The sequence below is a fragment of the Arvicola amphibius genome, chromosome 6, assembly GCF_903992535.2.
Source record: "Arvicola amphibius chromosome 6, mArvAmp1.2, whole genome shotgun sequence".
NCBI classification, from domain to species: domain Eukaryota; kingdom Metazoa; phylum Chordata; class Mammalia; order Rodentia; family Cricetidae; genus Arvicola; species Arvicola amphibius.
In genome coordinates this window covers 134938738-134965707 of record NC_052052.2, presented here as the reverse complement: position 1 = coordinate 134965707, position 26970 = coordinate 134938738, and the positions used below count along the sequence as shown (strand labels likewise).

The window sequence follows — 26970 nt, the reverse complement described above, 5'->3', positions numbered from 1 at the left end:
AGTGAGCAGATCTTTGCAGGCTTGTTCTTCTAGTTTCCAGGGTTCACCCTCTACCCCAACAGCCTGCACAGCACCTTCTGGGGCTATGAAAGCTAGCCAGCAAGGAAGAGGATTCCAAATTAGTACCAGCTTGATTTCATCATGTCTTATGGCCACAATGAGTGGTATCTTCGCCAACAGTCGTTCAGTCAGAGTCTGCAGGGCAAGCAAGAGCAATGGCAGTAGCTTGTATTGTCTGGGGGGTTCTCTGAGATCTCTCCGATTAACAACTTGAAGGGAGGTATCCTGAACCTGCTGTTAGGATTTTTGTGTGATAAAAATGGCTTTTTGGAGGATCATTATCCTATTTAAGGTAACTCCATTGTGTGTGTGTGTGTGTGTGTGTGTGTGTGTATGTGTGTGTGAAAGAGAGAGAGAGAGAGAGAGAGAGAGAGAGAGAGAGAGAGAGAGAGAGGGAGGGAGGGAGAGAGGGGGGAGGGAGGGAGAATAATGGTTTCCTTGTGACTTTCCAGCGTCCCTTATTGTTATTTATTGCTCTTTACCCTCTCCTCTGCCCTGTTCTACCACCCACATTTAAGTCTTTCACCCCATTATCTCCTTTTCTTCCTTCACACCGCCCATGTTCTGCAATCCCTCTTCCCTTAAGACGTTGGCTCACTTCCGCAATGGCCCCTTCTAGTTTCCCGGATTCTTCCGGTGCTCAAGTGAAACATAAAAGCATATAAATATGAAGAGCTAAGGTCCGCCTGTGAGAAAGAGCACTCCATGTTTATCTCCCTGGGTCTGGGTGACCTCACACAATATAATTTTTTCCAGTTCCTATGTATTTAAACTTCGTAAATCAGTAGAAGTATACGCTGACGTAATGTTTACGATATGGTACAACAGATACATAGATCAGTAACCTAATCGCCACATACGGTGTGCACAGTAGCATGTACTAAGCTTTGTGGGATGGGCAACATGGGAAGTTGCTTTATCAAGGTGTCCCCCCGGCAGGTGAGAAAGACAGTGTTGTAACACAGGGCATCCAGCGAAACAGTAAGTTTAGCTCAACTTTAGTAATATGTGATTATCACACATGGATTTCCCCATTAATGAAAACATTGTTATAACACATGACTATATAATACACGTGACTTTGCATCTTCATTCCTCCTATATACCATTAGATATTACACTGAGGTTTTAGAAATTGTGTATTCAGAAATCTGTCTACAGGTTCCATCTTAATATGGTAAATAGATGTTAGGGAGGAAGATTTTGTGTGGGGGGGAGGGTACTGGTCTTTAACATTTCTAGGTATCACATTAGATATCTTCTTCCCACTACCATCCTGTTGGGATATCTCCAATGAACACTTGTAGTCCATGTTCTAATCATCTTGTCTGAGAGTGGACAAATAGGATTGCTGTACTTATTGTGAAATTAGTCAGAATGATAAAAAAAAAGTGGGGTATCATCTATGGGGAAAAAAAACACATGCTAAGATATTTTTTATAAGGAAATTACAGGTTCTGGTTTATCCTGAATTCTGTCTAAGAGAGATGCACCATCTACACCATTCGTAGTTACCAAAAATTAAAAAAAATAGAAACTCATAAAATACATATCATCAAGGCTAATTTAATTAACTAGTTAATAAGATAGCTTTAAACTTTATTTAAAAATAAAAGATATCCTGTACCAGGGCCCAGTAAGATAAATGTACTGTTCCCCTCTCATGACAGAAAGCATTACAGAAAACCATGTCTGGTCAAAATGCAGAGAACAAGAGATCATGGGTGACCAAGCCTAACTGTTCCATTTGCAACACTACTACTGCACCCAAGTCTCAAGGAGCACAGCAGAAGAGGGATCAGAAAGACTGTAATCATCAGAGAAGCAGAAAATCTGCTATGAGATTGTGTCTCCTAGAGACGGCAGGGAAGCTACATCTATGATGCCTCCCTTACCAATGCAACTGCCTAAAGATGACCGGAGAAAAGCCATTAGGCATGCTAACATGGAACAGGGGAATCTGACAAGGCCCCATCTGTACACAGAAAACTACAGGTAGCCAAGGAATGCAGAGAACAGGAGAAATGCTTATCCAACACTAAGTGGTCAGCTCTAAAATCATATACATATAAGTAGTATTAAATTAATTGAGCAGGTTGCATACACACACACATACACATACACACAATTAAAGAAAAGGAGACCATGATTTTGAGAGGGAAAATGGGAGGTTATGGAGGATAGATTGATGAGAGGGAAGATATAATTATATTTTAATTTTTAAAAATTAAAGAGAAAAAATAATCCTTTAAATAGTATGAGATAAGAGCTATCATCTCTAGAATATTTATTCATAGACATCTCTATAATGCAAAATAAGAACTTTGGAACCTACTGAGACTGTTGTCAGAATGTTTGTAATCCTCTCTCATAATTATGGGAAAACTTGGGCTGAATTTATTATAGAGAGTTTTTATACATTAGAGTTATACAAATGCAGATCTTCAAAAATCCAACCTTTTCTTCATTTTCAGCCAGGAAGGCAATTATTTCTAACTTGCTATGCCAGAAAGCGTGATGAAGTGAACAGGGTCTCATTTTCGATATGAATCTGGCAGGGTTGGGGGTGGGTGGCTTCTGCTCACAGTGACAAATGCAAGTCAACATGAATGGGTGCCACTTTCTTGAGCACTCTGAGCTTTGTGTTTATTGGGTTGTTTTTCATTTAAAAAATACACAAAAAGTGCTGAAAGAAGAAAAAAGATATCTGTGTGATCATCCCCTAATTTTCTAAAATTTCTTTTATTCAAGCAAAAATTTCCTAATAAATGTTCGAGTTACCAGAGTTACATCTCCAATGTACCTCGAAGATAGAGTGGAATGGAACTGATGGGCATACTCCCAGATGACTCGCTGAATAGACTCAGATTAAGTACTCCTTTTTCTGTAAAGCAGTTGAGTTCTGAATTGTTGTTTAGTCAGTGTTTCCTATAAGAGCCACACTGTTATTTAGAGCCAACGTCCTTCCTATTGGATTGCAGTATTTGATGGGTATTTGCATGTCTGTGTCAGAGAAGCTGTTAATGATTTTGGTAAATACACTAGTTTTGTGTTGGGCATCACAGCACACCCCTAAGTCCACTCCCATATGCACCTTCTCCCTACCTGTGTCACATGTGACTCAAGAGAGTATATTAAAATTAACTTGCCAATGAGAGGAATAGAATCCCTTCCCAGTACAAATTAGAATAAGCTCCTTCGTTACTTATCATTTTTTCTTGATGGATAATTGGCGTCTTTCATGGCATCCTTCACTAATCTCCCGCTCAGCATCATCACACAAATTATCAGGGATTTTTCAAGGGGTTCCTAACTGGAAAGAACTGAGGCAACCGTGCTTTAAAAAGAGGGGCGAGCCGGGCGGTGGTGGCGCACGCCTTTAATCCCAGCACTCGGGAGGCAGAGGCAGGCGGATCTCTGTGAGTTCGAGACCAGCCTGGTCTACAAGAGCTAGTTCCAGGACAGGCTCCAAAGCTACAGAGAAACCCTGTCTCGAAAAACAAAAAACAAAAAACAAAAAAAAAAAAAAAAAAAAAAGAGGGGCGAGCTGGCTGGTTTCTGCCTCATCCAGACCTCTGGCCTATGACTGACATGACTCGGGGAGTATCCGGGTACTCTTTCCCAGTTTCAGCACTTTGGCAACCCTAGCAGAGAGCAGCTGCATTCTGAAGGAATCCATTGCTCCCAGCCCCCAGCTTCATAAATTATTCCCCAGCCTATCTCTGAACAATTTCATTTCGCCATCTCTCATCATCATACTCCTAACGGTCAGGGTTTTCCTCAATCTCAACCTTCATTCCCACTTTGAAGTGTCTCGCTTGATAATTCTGAGTCCGCCAAATTGGTCCCACTTGTTGCTCCCAATTCCCACCCTCTCCATCCCATTCCCATCCGGTTCCCACTGCCACATTCCATGCATGCTGTCATTATTGCCCCCCCCCCCCCCTTCTTCATGACTGTATTGGAAAATCAGCAGACCCAGGGATCTTGGGCTAGCTCCATCTGCAACCCAAACACGGATAATCTGCAAGGCATCCCAGTGCCTGCCTGCCTTCCAGCTGCTACCAGTTCTGCAAATGAAAGAATTCTAAACATTTGGCTTACAGTTGAAACTGCTCCAAGATCTCCCTCAGAGGGCTTTCTCTGCATCTAATTTGTACTCTTGTGCAACTTTATAAAGAAATACAAACAAATTATAAGCTTCTTTCTTCTCTTTTAAGAACTCTTTCTGTGGAACTTTTCTGGACAGATTATAACTGTGTTGCTCTGTGTGGGTATTTAAACAATTAGCCAAGGCTATTAGGAGGTAATTAAAGAGTTAGTCAAGGCTATTAGGAAGGGGATTAAACCATTAGCCAAGGCTCTGGAGTGTTAAAGACTTAGCCAAGGCTGTAGACTAATTAAACAATTAGCCAAGGCTATGTGATGTTTAAATGGTTAGACAAGGCTATGAGTGTTTAAGCTGCTAGCCAAGGTAGAGGTTTGTTTGCTTAAAGTCACTACTTGGTTTTCTTTGAACCCAGAACACATGGATCCAGGAAGTCCATCTTGGTCTCAGATACATTCTCTGTCCTCCATTCCATGGGCTCCTGCACCTCTGGATAGGATTATCCTGGTGATAGGCCTAGGGCAGACCTTGAACCATGCTTTAACTTCTGATGTAAAAAAAAATTAGTCATTTTGGGCTGATGAGATGGCTGAATAGGTAAAGGCACTTGCCTACAAGCCTAGCAACCTGTTTATTCCCTGGAATCTGAATGGTGAAGGGAGAGAACTGACTTCTGCAATTTGTCCTCAAATCTCTAGTGGTCTTGGGTAGGCACACATAGACAAACAAGAAAGGAAGGAAGAAAGAAAGAAAGAGAGAGAGAGGGAGGGAGGGAGGGAGGGAGGGAGGGAAAAGAAAAAGAAAAAGAAAGGAAGGAAGGAAGGAAGGAAGGAAGGAAGTAGGAAGGAAGGAAGGAAGGGAGGAAAAAGAAAAAGAAAGAAAGAAAGAAAGAAAGAAAGAAACAAAGAAAGAAAGAAAGAAAGAAAGAAAGAAAGAAAGAAAGAAAGAAAGAAAATTTAAAATATTAATTTCTGGAAGGAAAGGTAAGACATGCTTATCATCAATATTTTTCAAATATTGCAAAAATGTGCAAAAGCAAGGGTCACCCTTTTCTAACTACTCAGAACACTGGTAATATTTTTTAACATCCTTTCATGTCTATGTATATTGCATGTATTTTTATTGCTGCATAGGGAATTTTCACAAACTTATCAGCTTTAACCAACATGTATTTACCATCAAGCAGTTTTTGTGGATTGAAAATTTGGCACAGGTTGGGTGGAGCATTTGCGGGGATCTCAAATGGGCACTCAGGCTGTTGGCTGGGGCTGTGGTTCAGTCTGATGCTCAAGGCCCTCTCCAAGCTCACCCAGATAATGATAATGAGCACGTACTATCCATGTCCCTGAAGCATTACTTCTGAACATGCGTATATCACAGACTTTATTCTTGCCTGCTTCAGGTTTAAAAATATTTGGTCACTTATTGGACAGCGTAGGTTGTTGTAGTTTTCAGTTTTCCATTCTGGCAAATCATGCCAGGATAAATATTCTTAGGTCTTGATTTTTGAATTTATGCAATTGTTTCTTTGTACATAAATTCAAAGTGAATAAATTCACTGATCAAATGATAAACTAAATTAATGCTGGTGGCCATTTACAAGAACATGAATGATGGGTTACTTAAAGAAGGATAGATAATTGGAAAACAGCCACATTACTAAAAAGCCCATCCCAACATGGGTAATAACTCATGACAGTTGGGTCACTGCAGCTTCTTGTCCAACTGCAGGCAGCTCTACCAAACAGAGTCTCTCCCCAGCAATTGCTTTCCTTTTTTTTCCCCAAGATAGGGTTACCCTGTAGCTTTGGAACCTGTCCTGGAACTAGCTCAGTAGACCAGACTGGCCTCAAACTCACAGAGATCTGCCTGCCTCTGCCTCCCAAGTGCTGGGATTAAAAGCATATGTCACCACCACCCAGCGATTATTGCTTTCATAATCCTATCAAGGGACCTTTCAAATCTCCTTTAAGCTTCATGGATTTTCTAAGCCTTGTAAACTTTTAAAAACTAAAACTATATTTGAAATCACATTGAATATCACAAATGTGTATTCAATGGGTAGTATTTCTTTATTATCATTATTTGATGATTTAAAATAAATAAAAGGAAATGTTAGTGGAAATTTATCAGGCTAAAAGAAAAAGATATCATTTGGAGATTTCAATCCTCAGAAATGTATGTGAACTGCATCAAAAAAAAAAAGTAGTTGATAACAGCCAGAGACAAGTTTTTCCCCTTTCCACTAAGTACCTCAATCAACCATTTAAATATTTAAAATAATTAAATAAAAATACCTATAACTATCACCTCTTTCATGGAGAGATCTAGGATCAAGCAGACCAGTGCGTATGCTGGATGGAGAACTCTCTCTCGGTGCTTTCGCATCTATCCAGAGCAAAGAAAACTAACTACACTGTGAACAGAGCGCCCATGGCTGTGTAGGGAGCTTCCTCTCCTACTGCTCATGGCCAGCTGGCTGCTAAGCCACTGGCCTGCCACACACTGCCAAAGCAAAGCCAACCACAGGAATACAACTTCCAATCAGTCCCCCTAGCCTGCAAGTGCCTCCCTCTGTGAGGAGACGTTCCCTTTCCATACACAGACAGCATCTTAGCAGTTAGTGAAACTGGAAGCCAGATCTCATGGGTAAGCAATTAGGTGATAGACTGAGAGGCAACTTTCCCCACCTCCTGGCTATTTGAAAAGAAATACTATCTTCAAAGAAACGTCTTTGCCTGAGATCTGAAATGCAGAGAATATTTTTCTTTTCCCAGGTTAACCTTGCCAAGGAGATATGCATTTAAATAAGGATAATTTGGATCCTAGTCATCTAGTGGAGACAGGTAGAGTCATGGAAGCCGGGTACTGCCCACTCTGCCCTGGAAATGTCTTTTTGCTGTCTTTCCTGGTCCTTCTGCTTCTCTTCTGGAGCTAGACAGGCACACAGTGACCCTCCTAAGACAGACACACAGTGACCCTCCTAAGACAGAGGTTGTTCTCTGATGGGATCCTACCTCCTACTCCTGCTCCGAGACCACACACTATGGCCATTATCACATCTTCACTGCCCTGGAGACCTGGTGTAGTTTCCCACACTTGTCCCACAGATTGCTCCTGGCCTCTGCCTCTTGACCCCTGTTATTTGAGCCCCTTATTCCCACTTCCTATCGGCTGGCCCTTTCTATACTAGAAGAAGGAAGTAGGTAGGAAGTAGGTGTATATCAGTGGCCCCTAATGTTAAATACTCAAAGCAGTCTTCCTTGTGTTGCGTTATATAACAGTTGCCCCACCCCCACCCCCGCTCGTCCCTTTTCTCTTCTGGAATACATTACTTCTCTCTGCCCCATCTTAACCAATGGGATTTTGCCTCACTCTACTGCCCATGAACACTCCAGTCCTCTCTTTATTAAATCCTGGGGGATAACATGTATGAACAAAATTGCCTCTGGGAGGTTAACTAATGGATTTCCCATAGGCAAGCAAGCATCTGGAGTCCAGATTGAGCTGATTATCCCCAATCCCCACCATTGCCAATACAAACTCTGCTCTTTGCTTCTTTACTCTGTCAGAACTTAAGTCTTCCTTGGGGCTTGGGATATAGCTCAGTTGGTAGAATACTCACCTAGCATGCATAAAGCCCTGACTTCAATCTCCATCTGTGATGACACTGGCTTGTAGCCCCAGCCTTCCAGATGTGGAGGTGGATCAGAAGTTCAGGGTAATCCTCAGCTATAGAGAGCTTGCCAACACACTAGAGTCGAGCCTTCAGATGGGGTTTCTACCTCCCATGGTAATGATCTTTTTGTGGTAGTTATACTTCGCTAGAACTTTGTAGAGTACTGTAGAGTTCTTGTGTGGATAGGGACTCCGCCCAATCTGAAGACCCGTCTCACTACCCCTCTTCCACAAACACCAGTTTGCAAATTTTACTCTACTTCTCAAATTATTCCAATAGCTTCTAATAAGAACAAAGCAGATATTAATTTGTTTCTGAATGCCCACAATTTTCTCCTTACCCATACTACAGCTCAGTACTTAAGAGCGTTGACTACGAAGATCTACCATTGATAGCCTGTGTGATCTAAAGCTAGGTTCCCTCCAGCCTCCTCCCTTGTAAACGGGGGGCATGGAGGGGGAGTTACAGGAAGGGGTAGTTATGATAGACTTCACAGGGTTCAGGGTCTATCAGATGCGTTAAGATACATAAAGATTTTTAGGATGTTGGAATGTTAGGGGTGATCGTTAGTTATCCCCCAACTCTGATAGGTTGATAGGGCCCCAGACATAATGTGGTCACTGCTTTCTGCCTTCTGGCTTGTCATCAAGGCCCTGAGACCAGCTGTCTGTCACTCAGTGATCCTAAGCCCCACCCCAGTGAATTTCTATTTCAGCACATGTCACTTTCCTTAATTATGTTTAAAAACCTGAGTTCCTTTTCTTGAGCATTTACATAGCTCTATTCTAAATACTTTATTCTAAATAATTTATTCTCTTAACTAAACCTTGCCATAAATATAAAAAATGTTTTAATCAGTGGCAAATAGTATGTATGTTGTTATTCCTTGTAGATTGTGAGGTTCTTTATGAGAGATTCTACCATTTATATCCTGATCATCTTTGACTTTTCAGCACTCAGAACAGCATTCTGTGAATTACGTGTATGTGATTAGGTTAGAATCTCTCTTCATCGACCCAGTCAGAAATACCTAGAATTGAGAGAGACACATGTACAAACTACTGACATTGAGGGACATTCCAGGAAGATGGATGATGGCTGGGTCTGAAGCCATCAGCGCTATAAACAGAGGCTGCAGTAGCCACCGTTAAATCCTTAGCACTGTGTGAGCATTTTCTACAGTGCTCACAGGTTAATGTGCTCTCGTTTGATTCTCTATTGTATAATCCCAGGTCTTTCCAAGGACATAATAATACAATTCATGATGACATTTCATTCTGTGCTCTTGTTTCAAGGGGTCATATGCAAGGTTCTGGGGAGTTTTAAAAGGCCTTACCTCAAGGGGTGCCTGCTTTTGGTGAAGCGTAAAGAGACACTTACCCTGGTGACCTTTTCTTCTCATTGAACAGCAAATGCAAATTGCTACAGATTTAGAGAATTATAATCAGTAGCTAATGTTACCATTTCTGTTTTTAGTCCTCATTGTACTTTTTGTTTTTTCCATGTTTTTTATTTATTTAATTTACATACCAACCACAGTTTCCCCTCTCTCCTCTCCTCCTGTTCCCTCCCCCAATCTCCCTTCTACCACCCCCCATCCAATCCTCCTCTGTCTCCATTCAGAAGGGGAAAGGCCTTCTATGGCATATCAAGTTGAGACAGGACCAAGTTTCTCCCCCTTGTATTAAGGCTGGGCAAGGCATCCCACCATAGGAAATAGGTTCCAAAGAGGCAGCTAATGCATCGAGCTCAGGTCCTGGTCCCACTGCTAGGAGCCCCACAAACAGACAAAGCTATACAACTGTCATTCACATGCAGAGGGCCTAGCTCAGTCCCATGCCAACTCCATAGCTGTCAGTCTGGAGTCGATGAGCTCCCACAAGCTCAGGTCAGCTGTCTCTGAGGGATTCCCTATTATGATCTTGACACCCTTGCTCATATAATCCTTCTTCCCTCTCTGTAATTGGACTCATGGAGCTCAGCCCAGTGCTTGGTTATGCGTCTCTATATCTGCTTCCATCGGTTACTGGATAAAGGCTGTTTGATGACATTTAGGGTAGTCGCCAATCAGATTACAGGGGAAGACCAGTTCAGACACCCTCTTCACTACTGCTAGGAGTCTTATAGGTTTCTGGGAGTTTCCCTGGCACCAGGTTCTTCCTTAACCCTATAGTGGCCCCCTCTATCAAGATATCTCTTTCATTACTTTCCCCCTCCATTCTAACCCCAGCTGGTCCATCTCAACCCCTCATGTTGCTCTACCCCAGCCTCTTCCCTTACCCCCATACCCACCCCCATCCACGGTTTACCCTAGAGATCTAATCTATTTCTTCTTCCCAGGAAGATCCATGAGTCCCTTTTGTGGCCCTTGTTGTTATCTAGCTTCTCTGGGGCTGTGGACTATAAACTAGTTATCCTTTGCTTTACAGCTAATATCCACTTATGAGTAAATACATACCTAGTGTTTGTCTCTCTGGGTCTGGGTTACCACACACAGGATGATTTTTTTTCTAGTTTCATCCTTTCGCCTGCAAATTTTATGATGTCATTGTTTTTTTCCCAGTGAGTAATACTCCATTGGGTAAATGTACCACATTTTCTTTATCCATTCTTCGGTTGAGGAGTATCTCGATTGTTTCCAGGTTCTGACTGTTACTAATAACACTGCTATGAACATAGCTGAGCATGTGTCCATGTGGTATAATTGAGTATTCTTTAGGTATATTCCCAAGAGTGATATTGCTGGGCCTTGAGATAGATTGATTCTGAATTTTCTGAGAAACTGCCATACTGATTTCAAGTTTGTACTCCCATCATCAATGAGGAAATGTTCCCCTTACTCCACATCTCCAACATAGGCTGTCATTAGGGTTTTTGATCTTAGCCATTCTGACAGGAGTAAGATGGTATCTCAGAGTTATTTTGATTTGCATTTCCCTGATAGCTAAGGATGTTGAACAATTCTTTGAGTGCATCTCAGTCATTTGAGATTCTTCTATTGGAGAATTCTTCTATTGTTTAAATCTGTACCTCATTTTTAATGGGATTAGTTGGTATTTTGATGTCTAGTTTCTTGAGTCTCCTGTCAGATATAGGGTTAGTGAAAATCTTTTGATGAAGAATGCATCAAATGGTGGGTATGTGAGTCAAATAATCGCAAGCCAACTCCGAATAGAGTATTCTAAGGTTTTTCTTTATTAAAAGGAAACTCACGGATCACAGCGAGAAAATAGGAATGAGGTCCAACATCCAGGTGTGGCTCGGGGAAGAAGAGAGGCCGAGCAGGAGGCACCAGGGCTTTGTGGTAGCCATTGTTATGCCCCAACCTGGTCCAGCCTCTTAAGGCCATTGGCTGCAAAAGGTTCCCATCAATCTTTTCTCATTCTATAGGTTGCCATTTTGTCTTATTTGTCAGTGTCCTTTGCCTTACAGAAAATTTCAGTTTCAAGAGGTCCCATTTATTAATTGTTGATTTCAGTGTCTGTGCTACTGGTGTTATATTCAGGAGGTTGTCTCCTGTGCCATTGTGTTAAAGGCTACTCCCTCTTTCTCTTCTATCTGCTTTAGGGTAACTGGATTTATGTTGAGGTCTTTGATCTACTTGGACTTGAGTTTTGTGTATGACGATAGATATGGATCTATTTGCATCCTTCTACATGCTTCTGCCAGCACCAATTTTTGTCAGTGATTTCTTTTTTTCCCATCGTATATTTTTGGCATCTTTCTCAAAAATTGGGTGTCCATAGGTGTGTGGATTTACATCAGGGCCTTCATTTTGATTCCATTGATCTACATGTCTGATTTAAATAAAAACACAAAGAAGTTTTTATTAATATAACTCTATCATAGAGATTGAAGTCATGGATGCTTTTGGAAGCTCCTGTACAGGATTGTTTTAGCTAACCTGGTTTTTGTTTTCCATATGAAGTCGAATAATGTTCTTTAGAGGTCTGTGAAGAATTTTATTGGGATTTTGATGGGCATTCCATTGAATCTATAAATTGTTTTTGTTAAGATTGCCATTTTTACTATGTTAATCCTACCAATCCATGAGTATGGGAGATCTTTCCATTTTCTGATCTCTTTATTAGTTTCTTTATTCAAAGATTTAAAATTCATGTCATGTAAGGCTTTCATTTGTTTTGTTATAGTTATCTCATATATTTTATATTATTTATGGCTTTTTATAAAGGGTGTTGTTCCTATGATTTCTTTCTCAGCCCATTTATCATTTGTACTTAAAACAGCTGCTGAGTTTTCTGAGTTGATCTTTTATTCAGTCACATTATTAAAGGTATGTATCATCTGTAGGAGTTCCTTTTAGAATTTTTAGGGTCACTTATGTATACTATCATGTCATCTGCAAATGCATTACTGCTTCTTTGAAATTCTGACAGAATTCTGTCCTGAAACCATCTGGCCCTGGGTTTTTCTGGCTGGAGATATTTTAATGACTCTTTCTATTTTCATAGGGGATATATGTCTATTTAAATTGTTTATCTGGCCTTGACTTAATTTTGGTTTGTGTTAGCCAAGTAGTCCATTTCTTTCAGATTTTCCATTTTTGTGTAGTACAGGTTTTTGAAGCATGACCTAATGATTCTCTAGATTTTCTGAGCCTGTTGCAGCTGTTAAAATTCTTTCTTTATTCTGTATGTTTAGTGTTTTGATTATTATGTGGCAAGGGGACTTTTGTTTTGGTTCAGCCTATTTGGTGCTCTGTAAACTTCTTGTATCTTTATAGGTATGTTCTTCTTTAGATTGGGAAAGTTTTCTTCTATGATTTTGTTGAATATGTTTTCTGTGCCTTTGAACTGGAATTCTTCTCTTTCTTCTATTCCTATTATTTGTAGGTTTGGTCTTTTCATGGTGTCCCAGATTTCCCTGATGTTTTGTGTTAGGAATTTATTAGATTTAACATTTTCTTTGACAGATGAACTATTTCCTCTATTATTTCTTCAACAGCTGAGATTCTCTCTTCCATCTCTTTTATTCTGTTGGTGAAGCTTGCATCTGTAGTTCCTGTTTGTGTCCCCAGATTTACCATTTCCAGAATACCCTTGGTTTACATTTTCTTTATTATGTCTATTTTAATTTTCAAGTCTTGAACAGTTTTCTTCACCTGTTTGATTTTTGTGTCTTCTTTAAGGGATTTACTGATTTTTTTTCCCCCAATGCTTGTTATTCTTTTTCTCAATTTCTTTAAGGGAAATTTTCATTTCCTCCTGAAGAGCTTCTGTCATCTTCATAGAGTTATTTTTAAGTTTGTTTGCGTGTGTTTTATCTACATTGGATTGTTCAGGTTTGCTATTGTGGAATCACTGCATTCTGGGGGTGCCATATTGCTCTTTCAGTTGTTGAATGTATTTTTACACGGACATTTACTCATCTGTTCTTCAAACTGGTGTGGCTTGTGCCAGTGCCTTATCTTTCAAGTTGTGAGGTTTGCACTTGTGCCTGTATAGTCTGCTGGAGTTGCAGGGGGGCGGGGTGCTGGCCACAGTGAGGGTATTCGGGAGCCTGCTGGTGAGAACTGCAGCAGGGCAGCAGTGGGGTCCACGAGAGATGGGGGTAGAGCTTAACTGCCCTGTTGGTGATGGGATAGAAACAGGAGGGGCCCTGGGGTTTAGTGAGGGTCTGGACTTTGGAGCAGTTCAGCTTCGAGGCAGGTCACTCACTTGTTTTTCCAACTAGTATGGTTTGTGCCTGTGCCTATATAGTCTACTGGGGTTACAGGGAAGGGCTGGCCATGGCCGGGGGTTGTTCAGGTGTGTGAGTCTTGGAAAGACAGAGTCCAGTGGGTGGCAGGGTGGGACACAACCTGAAGGCAGTTGTCTCACCTGCTTGCTGACTCGTGGGGACTGCAGTGTTATCATTTCTAAGACGATGCTACAGAATATGCTTTGTGTAATTCGAAACCATGTAAAAGAAAACCAGAGATAAATATTTTCACTTCCTCTGGCATTTCTTTCCTGCCTTTGAACATTGTAAGCTTTGTCTCAGAGGATGGTGTAGATCAAAACTATTACAATGTCTCTGGATGACCTTGAAGCCAATTTTAGCAGAGGAAAGCAATGACCAGTCATGTCAGGGACCCCAAATGATGCACTATAATCTCAAATCAGGAGACGCAGGCAATCTCCAAAGCCCTCAGATTTAGTTTGAGCTATCCTAGTGATCACAGCACAGAATGGAGGTCACTCTGAATGCTTAGATATCAGGGTATTATGGGAAGTGTAACCTCATCAGGATTATCTTCTTAGGAACTACCACTGTTGGAATGAAGCTTGGATGACAAGGCCTGACCTTCCTGTTGGATTCGGAGGCTGGCAAGCTGTGGACAGCACACCCCAGGAAAACAGTGATGGTAAGCCTGCCTCTTCCCTGTTCACTCCACTGCTCACCTCGCTGTGTGGGCAGCACACTCGTTAGGAACCAGCACTAGAAATGTGCTTGCTGGGCATGCATACAGAATTCAACTCCTGTCAATCAAGTCTCGCTTCATTTCAATAGTCCGCTTTACCCTGATTGTTTTACAACTTTGGGAAAAGGAATATAACTTATATAAGTCATCTAATCTAGCTTTAATAAGCAGTTTTGAAGACAAGGGCAAAAAAAAAATATCTGGGTAAGCACTTTTACTAGGCTATAAAATATATAACGTCAGCCCTCCCTGATCCACAATGATGAAGTGGTAAACGGCAAGAGAGAAAATAAAAGTTGAAAAATAATTATAAATTACGTATTAAATTGTTGTTCTTCCAAAGGCTGATGTCTTAGGTTCTCTGGTCTCTTTCAAAACTTGAGTGGGTAGATGTTTCTCTTCTAACTTTCCAACCCTGCTAATTAGGAGCGGCTGTGACCAACCCCAGATTTTTATAGAATTACACACTTTTTAATATGATGATAAACACCAAAGGACTGCAAACCCCGGCTGCATTCATCTCTTTCCTCTGCTGTTGGTCTGAGACAGAGATGTTCTATGTAAGTCTCCATAGATACAGAAGCAAGTCCCCAGTCACGATGAAGCTATGCTGTGATGCTGGATTTTATGGAGAAAGCATCATGCTATCGATTGTTCTGGACTTTATAGTATGAGGAGACTCAAAAAGCTACAGCAGCTAATCTCTTAGAAAATGTGAATGGATGGCTAAAATTTCAGGGATCTTAGAAGCATAAGCAGGAACGTGCCGAGGCTAATAAGAATGGTTAGTGTTCAAATCTACAACTCTCCCTGACAAATGTCATAACCAAAAAAAAAAAAAAAAAAAAAAAAAAAAAAAAAAAAAAAAAAAAAAAAAAGAAAACAATGAAAGCAAGATCAGTACAACTGCCAAGGATGCATCAGGGACAGCCCTAGTTAGGTGTCTGATGCTGTGACAAACACCACAACCAAAAGCAGCTTGGGGTGGATAAGATTTATATCAACTTGCAGTCAGAGTCCATCATGAAGGAAAGTCAGGGTAGGTGCCCAAGGTGGCTTGCTTGGTCTGCTTTCTTATACAACCCAGAACTGCCTGGCCAGGGGATGGTATCACCTACAGTGAACTCAGTGCTCTGATGTCAATCACTGACCAAGAAAATGCCCCCACAGGTCCGCCTGCTAGAGGCATTTTCTCCGTTGAAGTTTCCCTCCCCTAAATGACGTTAGCTTGTTCCAAGTTGACAAACACTAACAAGGATAATTTGAACGAGGGATAAGCCTGACCAGTGCACGTGTTTGTAGTTAGCAGAATAGAATTAGGAAGAGCCTTGACCCAGTATTCTTTGCCTGGCCTTTACATTTGGGATTGAGCTGGCATTTCTAGCAGAACTCTTTTGATCAAGCATATTGGTCACCTGCCTTCTGTAGCCCGAGAAAACATTTAAACAAAGTCACTGGTGAATCTGGGGAGCACTGGTGCCTGTAGGGCCCCTCCCCTCCGCCTCAGTGCTGTGTCAATGGGCAGAATGGAAAAGAACCAACTCATACTGCCTTCCTCCTTGTTGCGTGTTCCAGGCATGTACCGCTGCGGCCCGGCCTCTGTTCAAGCTGTTAAGCATGGCCACGTCTGCTTCCAATTTGATGCTCCATTTGTTTTTGCAGAGGTAAGTGGAAAGCTGGGGGAAAGTGTCAGCTTCCACCGCAGTCTCTTAACACATCCAAGAGTTAGACACCAGGTTGTTACTTCTCAAATTCCCAGGTACATGGCGTATGCTTTGTGTCAACCAGACATCTTTCCATCCTTGGGTTCTTAATGCCTAATGAGATACCTACCTACTTAACACTTTCCTGCCTTGAAGTCTTGAAATTGTTATTTTATTAAAAGCAAGAGATTTGCAACCCTGAGTTTAGTTCTGAGTACCTAGGAACTAGAATCAATTGTTCTGAAGACATTAAGTGATGAACCGGATCACTCAACTAAAACTTGGTTAGAGGCAGCAGCAACCGCAGCTGTGGTAGCATCTAAAGAGAGAAGGTTATAAAGAGCTACTCAAGAAGAGAAATTTGGGCCACTTAATGGGTTGATGATGATGTTAAGTGAAGGGTCTAAGATTCCAGAACAATAAGGCAGGAGCTAGAAAGAGAGGAAACAGCTAATTAAATCAATGTAAGAGGCATCAGGTTAAAGAGAAGGCTAGGAGTCTCTTGGGGGGTGAAAGGCTGAAATCCCGGATTCCCTTGAGGTATATTTGCAGCAATGAGCCCTGGAATGGGACCGCTCCTGTATCCATCTCCTTCTGGACAATCACTCTGCCTGCTGTTTGATGCTCATAGCTGCCCTCTTAAAATGAGTATTGCAGGCCTCCCTACTCAACAGACAAGACAATCAAGGCAAAGGCAGGCAGAGTGCCTAATAGCCTTTCCCTGATGATCTAGCTAATAAAGAGGAGTGCTGATTTTGAAAGCAGGTGGGCACCTGAGTTTAGGCTGGAAGCCACTCTGGAAAGAATAAGTATTTAGTGTTGGCTCTCATCAGGGAAGGCTATGGGGAGCTCAGAGACCCACGTACTTGAGATGTGTAATCCTCAGAGTGGAATTTTTAAGTCCGTTCACACAGTGGTAGTTAAATGTGACAATACAAAGAACACATATACATAACCCTTGTATGAGCAATATAGTCAACATGAGATTGCATTTGTACATGGAGATGCATTCATTGAAAAAATCGAGTCAGGAAGTGAAAGACAGCAAAGGCCTCAATACTCACACACAGGAAGAGACCTGGCAACCATGATTCCCTGTGTAGAAACAGTTGGCCCTGACCCATGAAAACTTCACTAATAATCTTTTAACTTTGTAATGGTGCAAAGAAATACTAATGCAATAGGATTTGCATTTGGATTTTGGATTCAAATGTCTTGCTCAGAGAGTCATGCACTGTTAGATCCTCTCAGATGATACTGGGTGGCAGTGATCTGTAGCTCTCAGACACCTCATAACCACAGGGAAAATATCAGACCCCCTACAGTGGGCCCTGCCACTCAGCTATGATATCCTGTAGGGGAGGTATATGGAGTGCATTTTCAGCTTATCAAACCTTCAGTTTATAATGAGTTTAATCAAAGTATAATCTCTTCAAAAGCAAAGAGCATCTTAAGGCCATAGTCCTGGGAGCAGAGCACTGCAGGGTCACAGGGGAAGGAGTAATGATTACTGCTTATTCAGACAGAGGAGATTAGGAAGAGGTTAGGAGTTGCCCAGTGAGATGGCTCGGCGGGTAAAATCACTTGCTGCCAAGCCTGACGGCCTGACTTCCATCTCTGGGATCTACATAGCAAAACCCAACACCTAAAGTTGTCTTTTGACCTCTATATACATAACATGGTGCACACATTAAATAAATAAATTTGAAAGGAAGGAAGAAGCTGAGGGAGAAAAAGAAATTTCAGGCAGAGGATGCTCTGGGCATCCAAGGGCTGTGTGTGGACAGCTAACAGCTCTATGGAAGCTGTGTGTGGACAGTTAACAGCTCTACAGAGTCCCCAGCATACTAATGATGTATTAGGGTGTCAAACAAAGGCAAAGTCTAAAGACCTATGTGAGATCTTCACAACTTGAGATATTAATCCTTTATCCTTCATGCTAGGGAGAGTTATCAATGCCAAAGGCATCAACCAGGGCACTGACAGCCTGTGGGTTGGCTGGAATTGTCACTGAAGATAGAAGACCTACCTGAGAGATTATTGTCTCTCCATGAGGGAGATGGGAAGGCTTGATGTCATTCTAAACAAACAAACAAACAAACAAAATCACCTGACAAAAATATCTTAGGGAAAGAATGATTTATTTGGGCTGTGGTTTGAGGGGGAATGGGCCATTGTATTGTGGAATGTATGGCAGATGAGGCAGGAGCATGAAGCTACTGGCTACCTGGAAGCAGGGTTAGCCTGCCCTGAGCAACTCACTTCCTCCAGCTAAAGCCAGCTCCTAAAGGATCCACAAGCCTCCGCCAATGGTGTCATCAGCTGGGAACCAAGTATTCAAATACTTGATCCCGTTAGGCAGGCTCACACTCAATGCTAGACAAATGGCAGTCACCAGGAAAGGAGGAAGAGCGTTGAGAAGTACGAGGGAAATAAGTGTCAGCATTTAGACAGCAGAAGCACAGATGTGAAGTGCACAGAAGGAAAACACTGTACCTGCCATGGCGGTTTCCAGATGCCTCGGGAGACTGGTCTCACTGTGCTAGGAGTTTTATCCATTTGATTTCACTTTGGCATTTGAAAATTCGTACAAACCTCCCCTGCTGTCATCTGACAGTTTATGATACTCCAAGAATCTCTTAATGGGAGATCATTCTGAAACCCATGAAGCTTTATTTTTATATTTTTTTATTGTACCTTATCGCTACGAAGAAGTAGAGAGGCTGGCCTCCTTACAGTAGTGAAAGGCCTAATAGCTGCTAATGCAAGCGCTTCTTGCTGTTATTAAATATAGATCAGGGTGTTGGGAATGTCATCAGGATTTGCAGATAATTGCCCTCTCTTGCTGCAGGAGAGGCTTCTTTGTCAGAGGGTGCAGGCTGTTGCTTTAGCCTGGGCTGTATTCCAGGTTCAAGATATCTGTCAGAGATATATGAGCTGCCTAAAAGCAAACGAGGTTTCTTCTCTCAGGAGTACTTGCCAGAACCCCATAGGGGTGAGCTGGTAATTTTACTATGCATCTCCGTGACTCAGTGTGAAGCTGCCGCCCCTTCTCTCCCTCCATGTGTGTGTCATCCTTCCTCTTCCTGCCCCAGGGGTGTCAGTAGGTAGCTTGCCTCTTCTTGCCTCCCAGCACACTGACATCTTAGCCATTCCTTTCCAGCTCCCAGGCCATCCAGTTCATTGATTAATCGTCAGCTTTTCTAGGGCTTTCCTTGGACTCTGAGTGAAAATAGAACCTGAAAGGGGAAGGAGATATGGAAAATGTTCTCTCTCCTTTCTTCTCTTCCACTTTTCAAAGAAAGAAATGTAGGGTCCCATGCAACATAATTCATCCACGCTTGCAGGGAGGAGTATGGATTAAGAAAGAAATAGACAAGAGACAAGAGAGTCGGGAGGGCAACTAGTAAAGACTGAGTTTTGCCTCATGTTTATTTCTCTTAGCCTTTATAGACCCCATCCAGACAGGAGGGGAAGGCAAAAGACTTCTTTTCCAAGGTACAGAGAACAAAGTAATTACCTTGTTAATATCGAAACATCAAGTAATCACACCCTAGGCCAAAGCATCCAGTTAGTAGCCACACTGTAGGTCAAACTTCCTGTTGTATAACCTTGAAGGAGCAGGAACAGGTCTGAACTCTGACCTTTAGTCAAGGTGGACCATATCCATTTCTGTGGGCTCCCACAAGAGGACAGAAGAGAAGATGCTGAGTATCCACACCTGGGATTCTCTGCCCTTTCTTCCACATGCCTTCTTCATATTGTTGAGTTCCCTCAGGTCCAAAGAGCCAGGTGCCACCTCTCTCCCCAGCACAGTGTGGCTCGGGGCTCTGAAGAGGGAAAGTGGAGAGTAGAACGGCTTTGCATCTGGAGCCATCTGAGCTCCAGTGTTCAGCTGCCTCAGTGGCTTTCAGCAAAGAGCTGCTGCTTGGGAAAGATGGTTGTCTCCTACCTTCGCTTCTTCCAAGGGGGCTCTGCGGCCCTCTTTACCTCCTCACCCCAACAACCATACACACATCAATGTGCAGGCATGCCTATACACCTGCAAGTCACGTACACACATACACACAAACACACACACACCCTTCACACACCACATACTATATACATATACACATTCACATGTGCAGAAAAACACATACACACACCAATGTGCAGGCATGCCTATACACCTGCAAGTCACGTACACACACATATACACACACACATACACACAAACACACACACACCCTTCACACACCACATACTATATACATATACACATGCACATGTGCAGAAATACACATACACACACCAATGTGCAGGCATGCCTATACAACTGCAAGTCACGTACACACACATACACACACACATACACACTCATACACCCTTCACACACCACATACTATATACATACACATATGCACGTATGCAGAAACACACATACACACATGAATGCATGGGCATGTGATTTACACACACACACACACACTATACATATACATGCACACCCTTAGGTCTCAAACATACATCCATCACAAATGCACACACAAACCGTACATCACACACATTTCATGAAAACATACACACAGGCACACATCTGGGATAGAAGCTTCGTGAAGGTAGGGTCTCCAGTATTCTCATCAGTAGGAGCAATATCTACTGCAATGAATGAATGAATGAATGAACGAACGAATGAATGAATGAATGTATACATACATACATACATACATACATACAAAGAGCAAGCAGAGAATGTTGATAAGAACAGCATCTTGAAGACGAGGTCATAGCTGCATCTTGTGCTGTGAGTCCTTATCAGTGACAGGAATGTGTGAGACCTTGCAGAGATCACCCACAGAGGCCCAGCTTCCCATACTCACGAGCTACAAATGGTGAGTACAGGGTGAGTGATTGACAGTTGCGCCAGGAGGTCCCTGACTGAGCAGGAATCCAGGACATCAGTAGACTCTGGGGGACACAGTGCTTCCTCTGTGGAGCCCACAGCAAGGTTGTTTCCACAGATAAACGAATAAAACAAATAGACTTTGTCCTTGGGTCCTGAGCTCTAAAAGGCATCTCCACCCCAGTATCAAAAAACACAGTGTGCACCATGCTGTGGGCACCAGCAACAAGTCTGCAGAGATCCTCCATCCTGCTGAGTATCCAGTCCGCCTCCCTGAGCCCTCAGGACCTAACAAACAACATGACCTGCACAGGAAGCACCATGTCTGACCAGAGGCAAAAGTGCCATGCTGTGAAGACAGCAACAGCTGTCACAGCAGGAGCCTGACTCTATGTGGACACAGTCTCTCTGAGGACAGAGGAAGGACTTAGGTACTCACTAACACTGATGCCCGTTCAGAACAAAAACCACAACTGACCACAAACACAGATGTAGCATGTACTCTAATTGTTTTTAATAATAAAAACCCAGAATTAGATGTCGAAAGATCAGAGAAGTAAAGGAGACAGCCACTAGAGAGACCTTTGACCTCTATCAAATCTTCAGAGCAAGTGGATAAGATCCTGTCTCCACGAATCCTCAGACTGAATGCCTTGAGCTCCTGTCTCCTCCGGCCTTATAGTCCTTTCTCTGCCCAGCCATATCCCTTCCTGTCTCCACCTCCCTAGTGCTGGGATTAAAGGTGTGAGCCACTGCCTCCTAGCTCTGTTTCTTCTCTTTTAGACTGGATCAATCTTGTGTAGCCCAGGGTGGCCTTGAACTCACAGAGATCTGCCTGCCTATGCCTCCCGACTGCTGGAATTAAAGGTGTGTGCCACAATTACCTGGCCTCTATGGCTAACCAGTGGCTAGCTCTGCACTCTGATAATCAGGCAAGCTTTATTTGTTAGATCACAAATCAAATCACCACACAGGGAGTTTTCTCATACCAGGTGTAGATACATACCTGTAATCTCAGCTCTTGGGAGGCTAAGGCCAATTCAGAAGCCAGTCAGGGCTCTATAGTGAGTTCTATGCCAAGCTGAGGTAAACAAGGATAACCTGTACCAAAAATGAACACAAGAAGCTGCCTAGATGGTTTGGTGAGTAAAGATGCTTGCTACCAAGTCTGACAAGCTGAGTCCAACCCCTGGAACCTCATGGTGGAAAGAAATAACGGACTCCTGCAAGTGTCCTCTGACCTCCACACATAAACAGAAAAATAAATCATTGCTAAAAACAAGCTTCAAAGCATGTGTACAAAGGGAGCTTTCACAAGCAGTGCTGATCCATCTACCAACCCTTCTAGCAAAGATATCAGAGAAAGGGGCACAGCCTGATGTCATTATTTATTGCAGTATACCTGCACAAAACTACAGCTCTAGCCTAGGCAGTTAGCTGCAGCTGGAGCCTATCACCTGCACCTTTCTTCACATTTGACCTTGTTCTCCTGGGAAGCTGTGAGCCATGACAAAGGTTGTGATTAGGAGGGTATTTATCATCTCTGTTCTGGGAGCATGAAAGTAGGGGAGCAAGCTCATTTAAGCATTCCCAGAGGACAAACATTTCTTAAGTAGTTGTCTGTCCTTTCTTGCTATACATCCGGACATCACGTCTCAGTTTGCATTCCATCAACCCCCAAGCATGGTGATACCCAGGTGGAAGAGAAAGTATACAATGATGTTCAAGGGGATAGGGCCAGCCCAGGGAAAAGTCCAAAGGGATGAGGTCATGAGCTAGCCTAGGGTGAAGGTCAAGGATAGGCCATGGATTTCCAGCCCAAAGTGAAGGTCAAAGGGACCAGAAAAAATGTGAAGATCAAGGAAAATAGGTTGTGGACCAGCCAAGGTAAAGACCAGGAGAATGATCTATGGCTTGGCTCAGGATTGTAGCTCTCCAATAGCTACTCTCCTAATCCATGCCCACCAAACTTCACTTGGCTGATTGATGAGTCATGGTGCTGTCATCTGTAGCAAATATAATAATATAGACCGTGAGATTGATGTTCGAGCCTCGCTTTATCACCTACAAGGTATCTTGAAACTCTGTGGTCATTTACCTAGTGCTGACTACATCCTCTTTAGTAGGGGAATTTTGTGTAAATTCAGAACATTTTGTGAGGAAGTGTGGAAGGTTGTTCTCTTTAATTTCAAGCTTTAAAGTTAGGAGAGCATCATCATGTTCCCACCATTATCCCTTAATGGTCACACCAGTTATAGTCAATTAGGAAATTTTCAAGCCATGTTCACACGGATTTTTTTCTCATTCTGGACTAAAAGATTCCTATGAAACTAGCGAGGTGGGGATGATGGTTTTTCGTGTTATAGAAGTCAGAGCTGAAATTCAGAGTTAAGTTAACATGACTCCTGCAGGTCCACAGCCAGCATCGGAGCCAGGGTTTCCCACAGCTAGCCCAGCACCTCTCTGGACCTTGAGTCTTTGCACCTGCCCATCTGATGCCTGCCTTCCCTCATCCCCATTCCTCAGCTCATAGACTTGACTCCCATGCATCTTACACATTTCAACCAATTACTCTTCGGTTACCTCCACACTGCTCCATGAACCCACAGAGAACATTGGTGTTGGCCTCTTACTGTGCTTCTTGCACTGTATTCCAGAAGTCCTCAGGCCTGGATATTCATTAGGGTCCTCTGAGACCACTTTAAAATGTGACCTATTTAGAACCCCACCCAAACCTCCATAATAAAACATCTACCTGTTTTTAGCAGTTACCCCCCCACACACACACGCAGATGCTTGTGACTCCCAGAATCCCTCCTACCCCTGTGTCAACTCTAAACTGGAAGGACCAGATCTATTTTGCTCAACATTACAGCTCTGGCACTCTGGACACTATCTGAGAAAGCTATTAAATAATACATAATTATCGATAACATTTACTGAGTGTTACCTCTATGCCAGGCACTATGGTAAGTAGTTCACGTGCATTTACTTCAGTTAATTCTGCCAGTAATTCTGTGAGGAAGGTGCTTTTATTACCTCACTTAAAGGAACAGGAGCTAAGCCTGGGGAAGGCTGGAAAAACATCTGGTAACTACACCAACGATCATTGGCAGTGGAGCTGTTTCCCACCCATGCCCCGGTAGTACATGGATCTCCAAAACAAAGAGTACATGCACCACAATAGGTGCCTGTGGAGTCACCTTTCAGATAGATTTGCTACTGCTTCTAGAAAGCACAATGGGGATACAGAACCTTGGAAGAGCGTGGGTTCGGCTTCATTGCAAGGCACTGTCTCCAGTGCCTAGTTTAGATGGTGAATCACTAAGAATTGTCTAAATTCCTCCTGGAAGGTTTAATTATGCTTTTAAATTCATTTTTTTTGCTACAAGTAACACAGTTACTGTGACTGAAACAGGCAAGAATTTATACTTATCTAAGAAAGCCTGAAGTTGGCAGTCCAAGCTTGGTCCCTTTGAATGGCTCACAGGGCTGGCAAGTCTCCATCCTCCCTGCCATCTTCTCATGTCTGGCCAAGCTTTTATTCACTGTCCCAGGTAGACAACAGCTCCAAGCAGTAGGTCACTCCCCAGGAAGACATCTAAGGAATAACTGAGGGGATAGACTCTCCTAAGTCCCTCTCTCCTTCTGTAGAGGTCAGAATTCTTCCCAGAAAGTCACCTTGCTGATGTTCTTCCCATTTACAAATGGATTGTACAGCCTTTGCTAGCTTAGCAGCATCCAGGAAGGCAAGAAGTGAGCACGATGCTTTAGGGTCCTCTGAGACCACTTTAAAACGTGATATATTTAGAACCTCACCCAAACCTCCATAATAAGACATCAACCTGTTTTTAGCACAACACACCTCTACACAACACACTCAGACGATTGTGACTCCCAGAATCGTCCCTACCCCTGTGTCAACTCTAAAATGGGAGTTCAAACAGGGTTGAATTTACCAGGAAGAAAAAGGAAGAAAAGAGACGTTCACTGATGAGACAGCTGACCAAGCCTGCCTCAGACATTCTCCCTTGATTCATGAATGATCCAAAGTGGATTCCCCTTCAGAATTATTTAAATCCTTTATTTGTTTATTTGATTGTTGTGTGTGTGAGAGAGAGAGAGAAAGAGAGAGAGAGAGAGAGAGAGAGAGAGAGAGAGAGAGCATGTGCATGCCATGGCTAATGTACGGCAATCAGAGGACTCTGCGGAGTTGATTCTGTCCTGGCATCCTTGCATGGGTTCTGAGAATCAGACTCTAGTGGTCAGGCTTGAATGGCAAGCACTTTTCCTGGCAAAGCCATATATCTGGCCCCAGAATGTTTTTAAAAGGAGTTTGCCTGCTGGCTTCACTTCAGTCGAATAAAGGAACACACCATTGCTAGGGTCTAGATGTCTGTAATAAGGAGCATCAAAGATTTTAGAAACAAGATATTTGCTTTTTTTTCCTAATCAAGACATGACGTTTGTGCATCTCTGTGTGGTCTGAGATGGCAATGTGTGAGGACAAAAGATAATAATTCCAGTTCTTCAGTCATTGTATGTGCTGGGAACTTTACACTTTCTCACCATTCAAGTGTGTGCCACAAATTGTATTAACCAGTGCCATCGAAAAATCAGAAGGAATTTCATCAGTCGAACTGAAATGTGTTACTCCCCACTGAACTCTTTCTCGTGCCCTTCACTTCACTTCCTTGTCTCTAGTAACCCCTGTTCCATTCTCTTCTTTAAGATGAGCATTTCAGTTTCTGTGAATAAGTGAGAACATGGGGTATTTGTCCTTCTGTATCTGGCTTATTTCACTTAACATAATGCCTTCTTACTACCTGTGCTGCTACACATGATAAGATCTTGAGCATTTTGTGGCTAATAGTCCTCGCCTATGTGTGTCCCATTTGTTTACGTATTGACCCACTGGCGAGCATCCATGTTAATTATGTTTTAGTTATAGTGAATATTGTAATTTGCAACAAAAACATTTGATGATGGCTAATGCTCTCCTCTCCTGTTTCCAGGTCAACAGCGATCTTGTTTACATTACAGCTAAGAAAGATGGCACTCATGTGGTAGAAGGCGTAGATACCACCCATATTGGGAAATTAATTGTGACCAAACAAATTGGAGGAGATGGCATGCAGGATATCACTGATACTTACAAATTTCAAGAAGGTAATTTGCTAAAAAACCAAATGTATTTTCCCCCAATTCCGTTTAGTACTTATTCACTGTCAGAATGAAATATGTTTCAGAGAATGCCCTGGCATTTGCAGCATCTGGTATTAAGGGCAGAAACATAAACTCTCACAAGCAACAGACACCCACAGTTCTTCATTATTTTGCTTGCTTGTTTTGAGCAGAATTCCCCTTCACATGGCTTGTGAAGTGAGTTTTCAAATTCCATTTTAGTAGACTATAGAATGTGTTCTTGCCTATATGAACCTTAATTGTTAGTAATCTATTATAATACACTATCTGCATTATATCAACAAATATAAATTTAAATAGAAATTTAAGTCACTTCTTCATATTTATTGAGTTATTTTACAACACATTGTTTCATCAGGTTGTCATGGAAACAGATTGATAAGAGAGTGCAAGCTCACTAATGTAGGCCAGTTGGGTTGAAGGCCAGTTTCAATTACAAAGTAGTGTTTTGATGAAGGTTTGTTAACTTTGATTATACAGTACATGTCAAATGGTACTATTGTGTTTGGTTACATCTCAATCAATACTATATCCACAGTCCTAACAGTGAACAGGCCACAGCTTCTGTCCCCATACAAGAGTTAGAATCATTATACAGAGAAAGCTGTGGGAACAGGGAAACACTGGGTCCTATCAAGAGAGTCCAAAGAAGTGAAGCTTAGGAAAAGACCACATTTAAAGAAAACTGTACTGGGGGTTCCAGGCATGGGAACTATAGTCACAGACTATATGAGAAGCAGCACTAGACATTTAGGGTACTGCAGGCCTCCATACCCTTTCTAGCTTAGAATGCCCGGTGCCATCTGGGTGAGAATGCTGGCAGTTTCGAGAGCAGAAAGACAATATCTTTTGGAAATGTTTCACCTCCAAGGATTCTTAAAAGTGGCATTTATTTTAGTGAATGAA

General features: G+C 42.4%; 1 protein-coding gene across 1 annotated transcript in view; it reads left to right on the top strand.

Annotated features, from left to right (window-relative positions):
• F13a1 (coagulation factor XIII A chain) overlaps positions 1–26970 on the top strand; it is a 154924-nt gene that overhangs the window by 91255 nt on the left and 36699 nt on the right. Inside the window, exons 9-11 of the mRNA XM_038334077.1 lie at positions 14111–14214; positions 15847–15935; positions 25875–26028. Coding sequence (XP_038190005.1) covers positions 14111–14214; positions 15847–15935; positions 25875–26028 — 347 coding nt within the window. The remainder of the gene's footprint in view (positions 1–14110; positions 14215–15846; positions 15936–25874; positions 26029–26970) is intronic.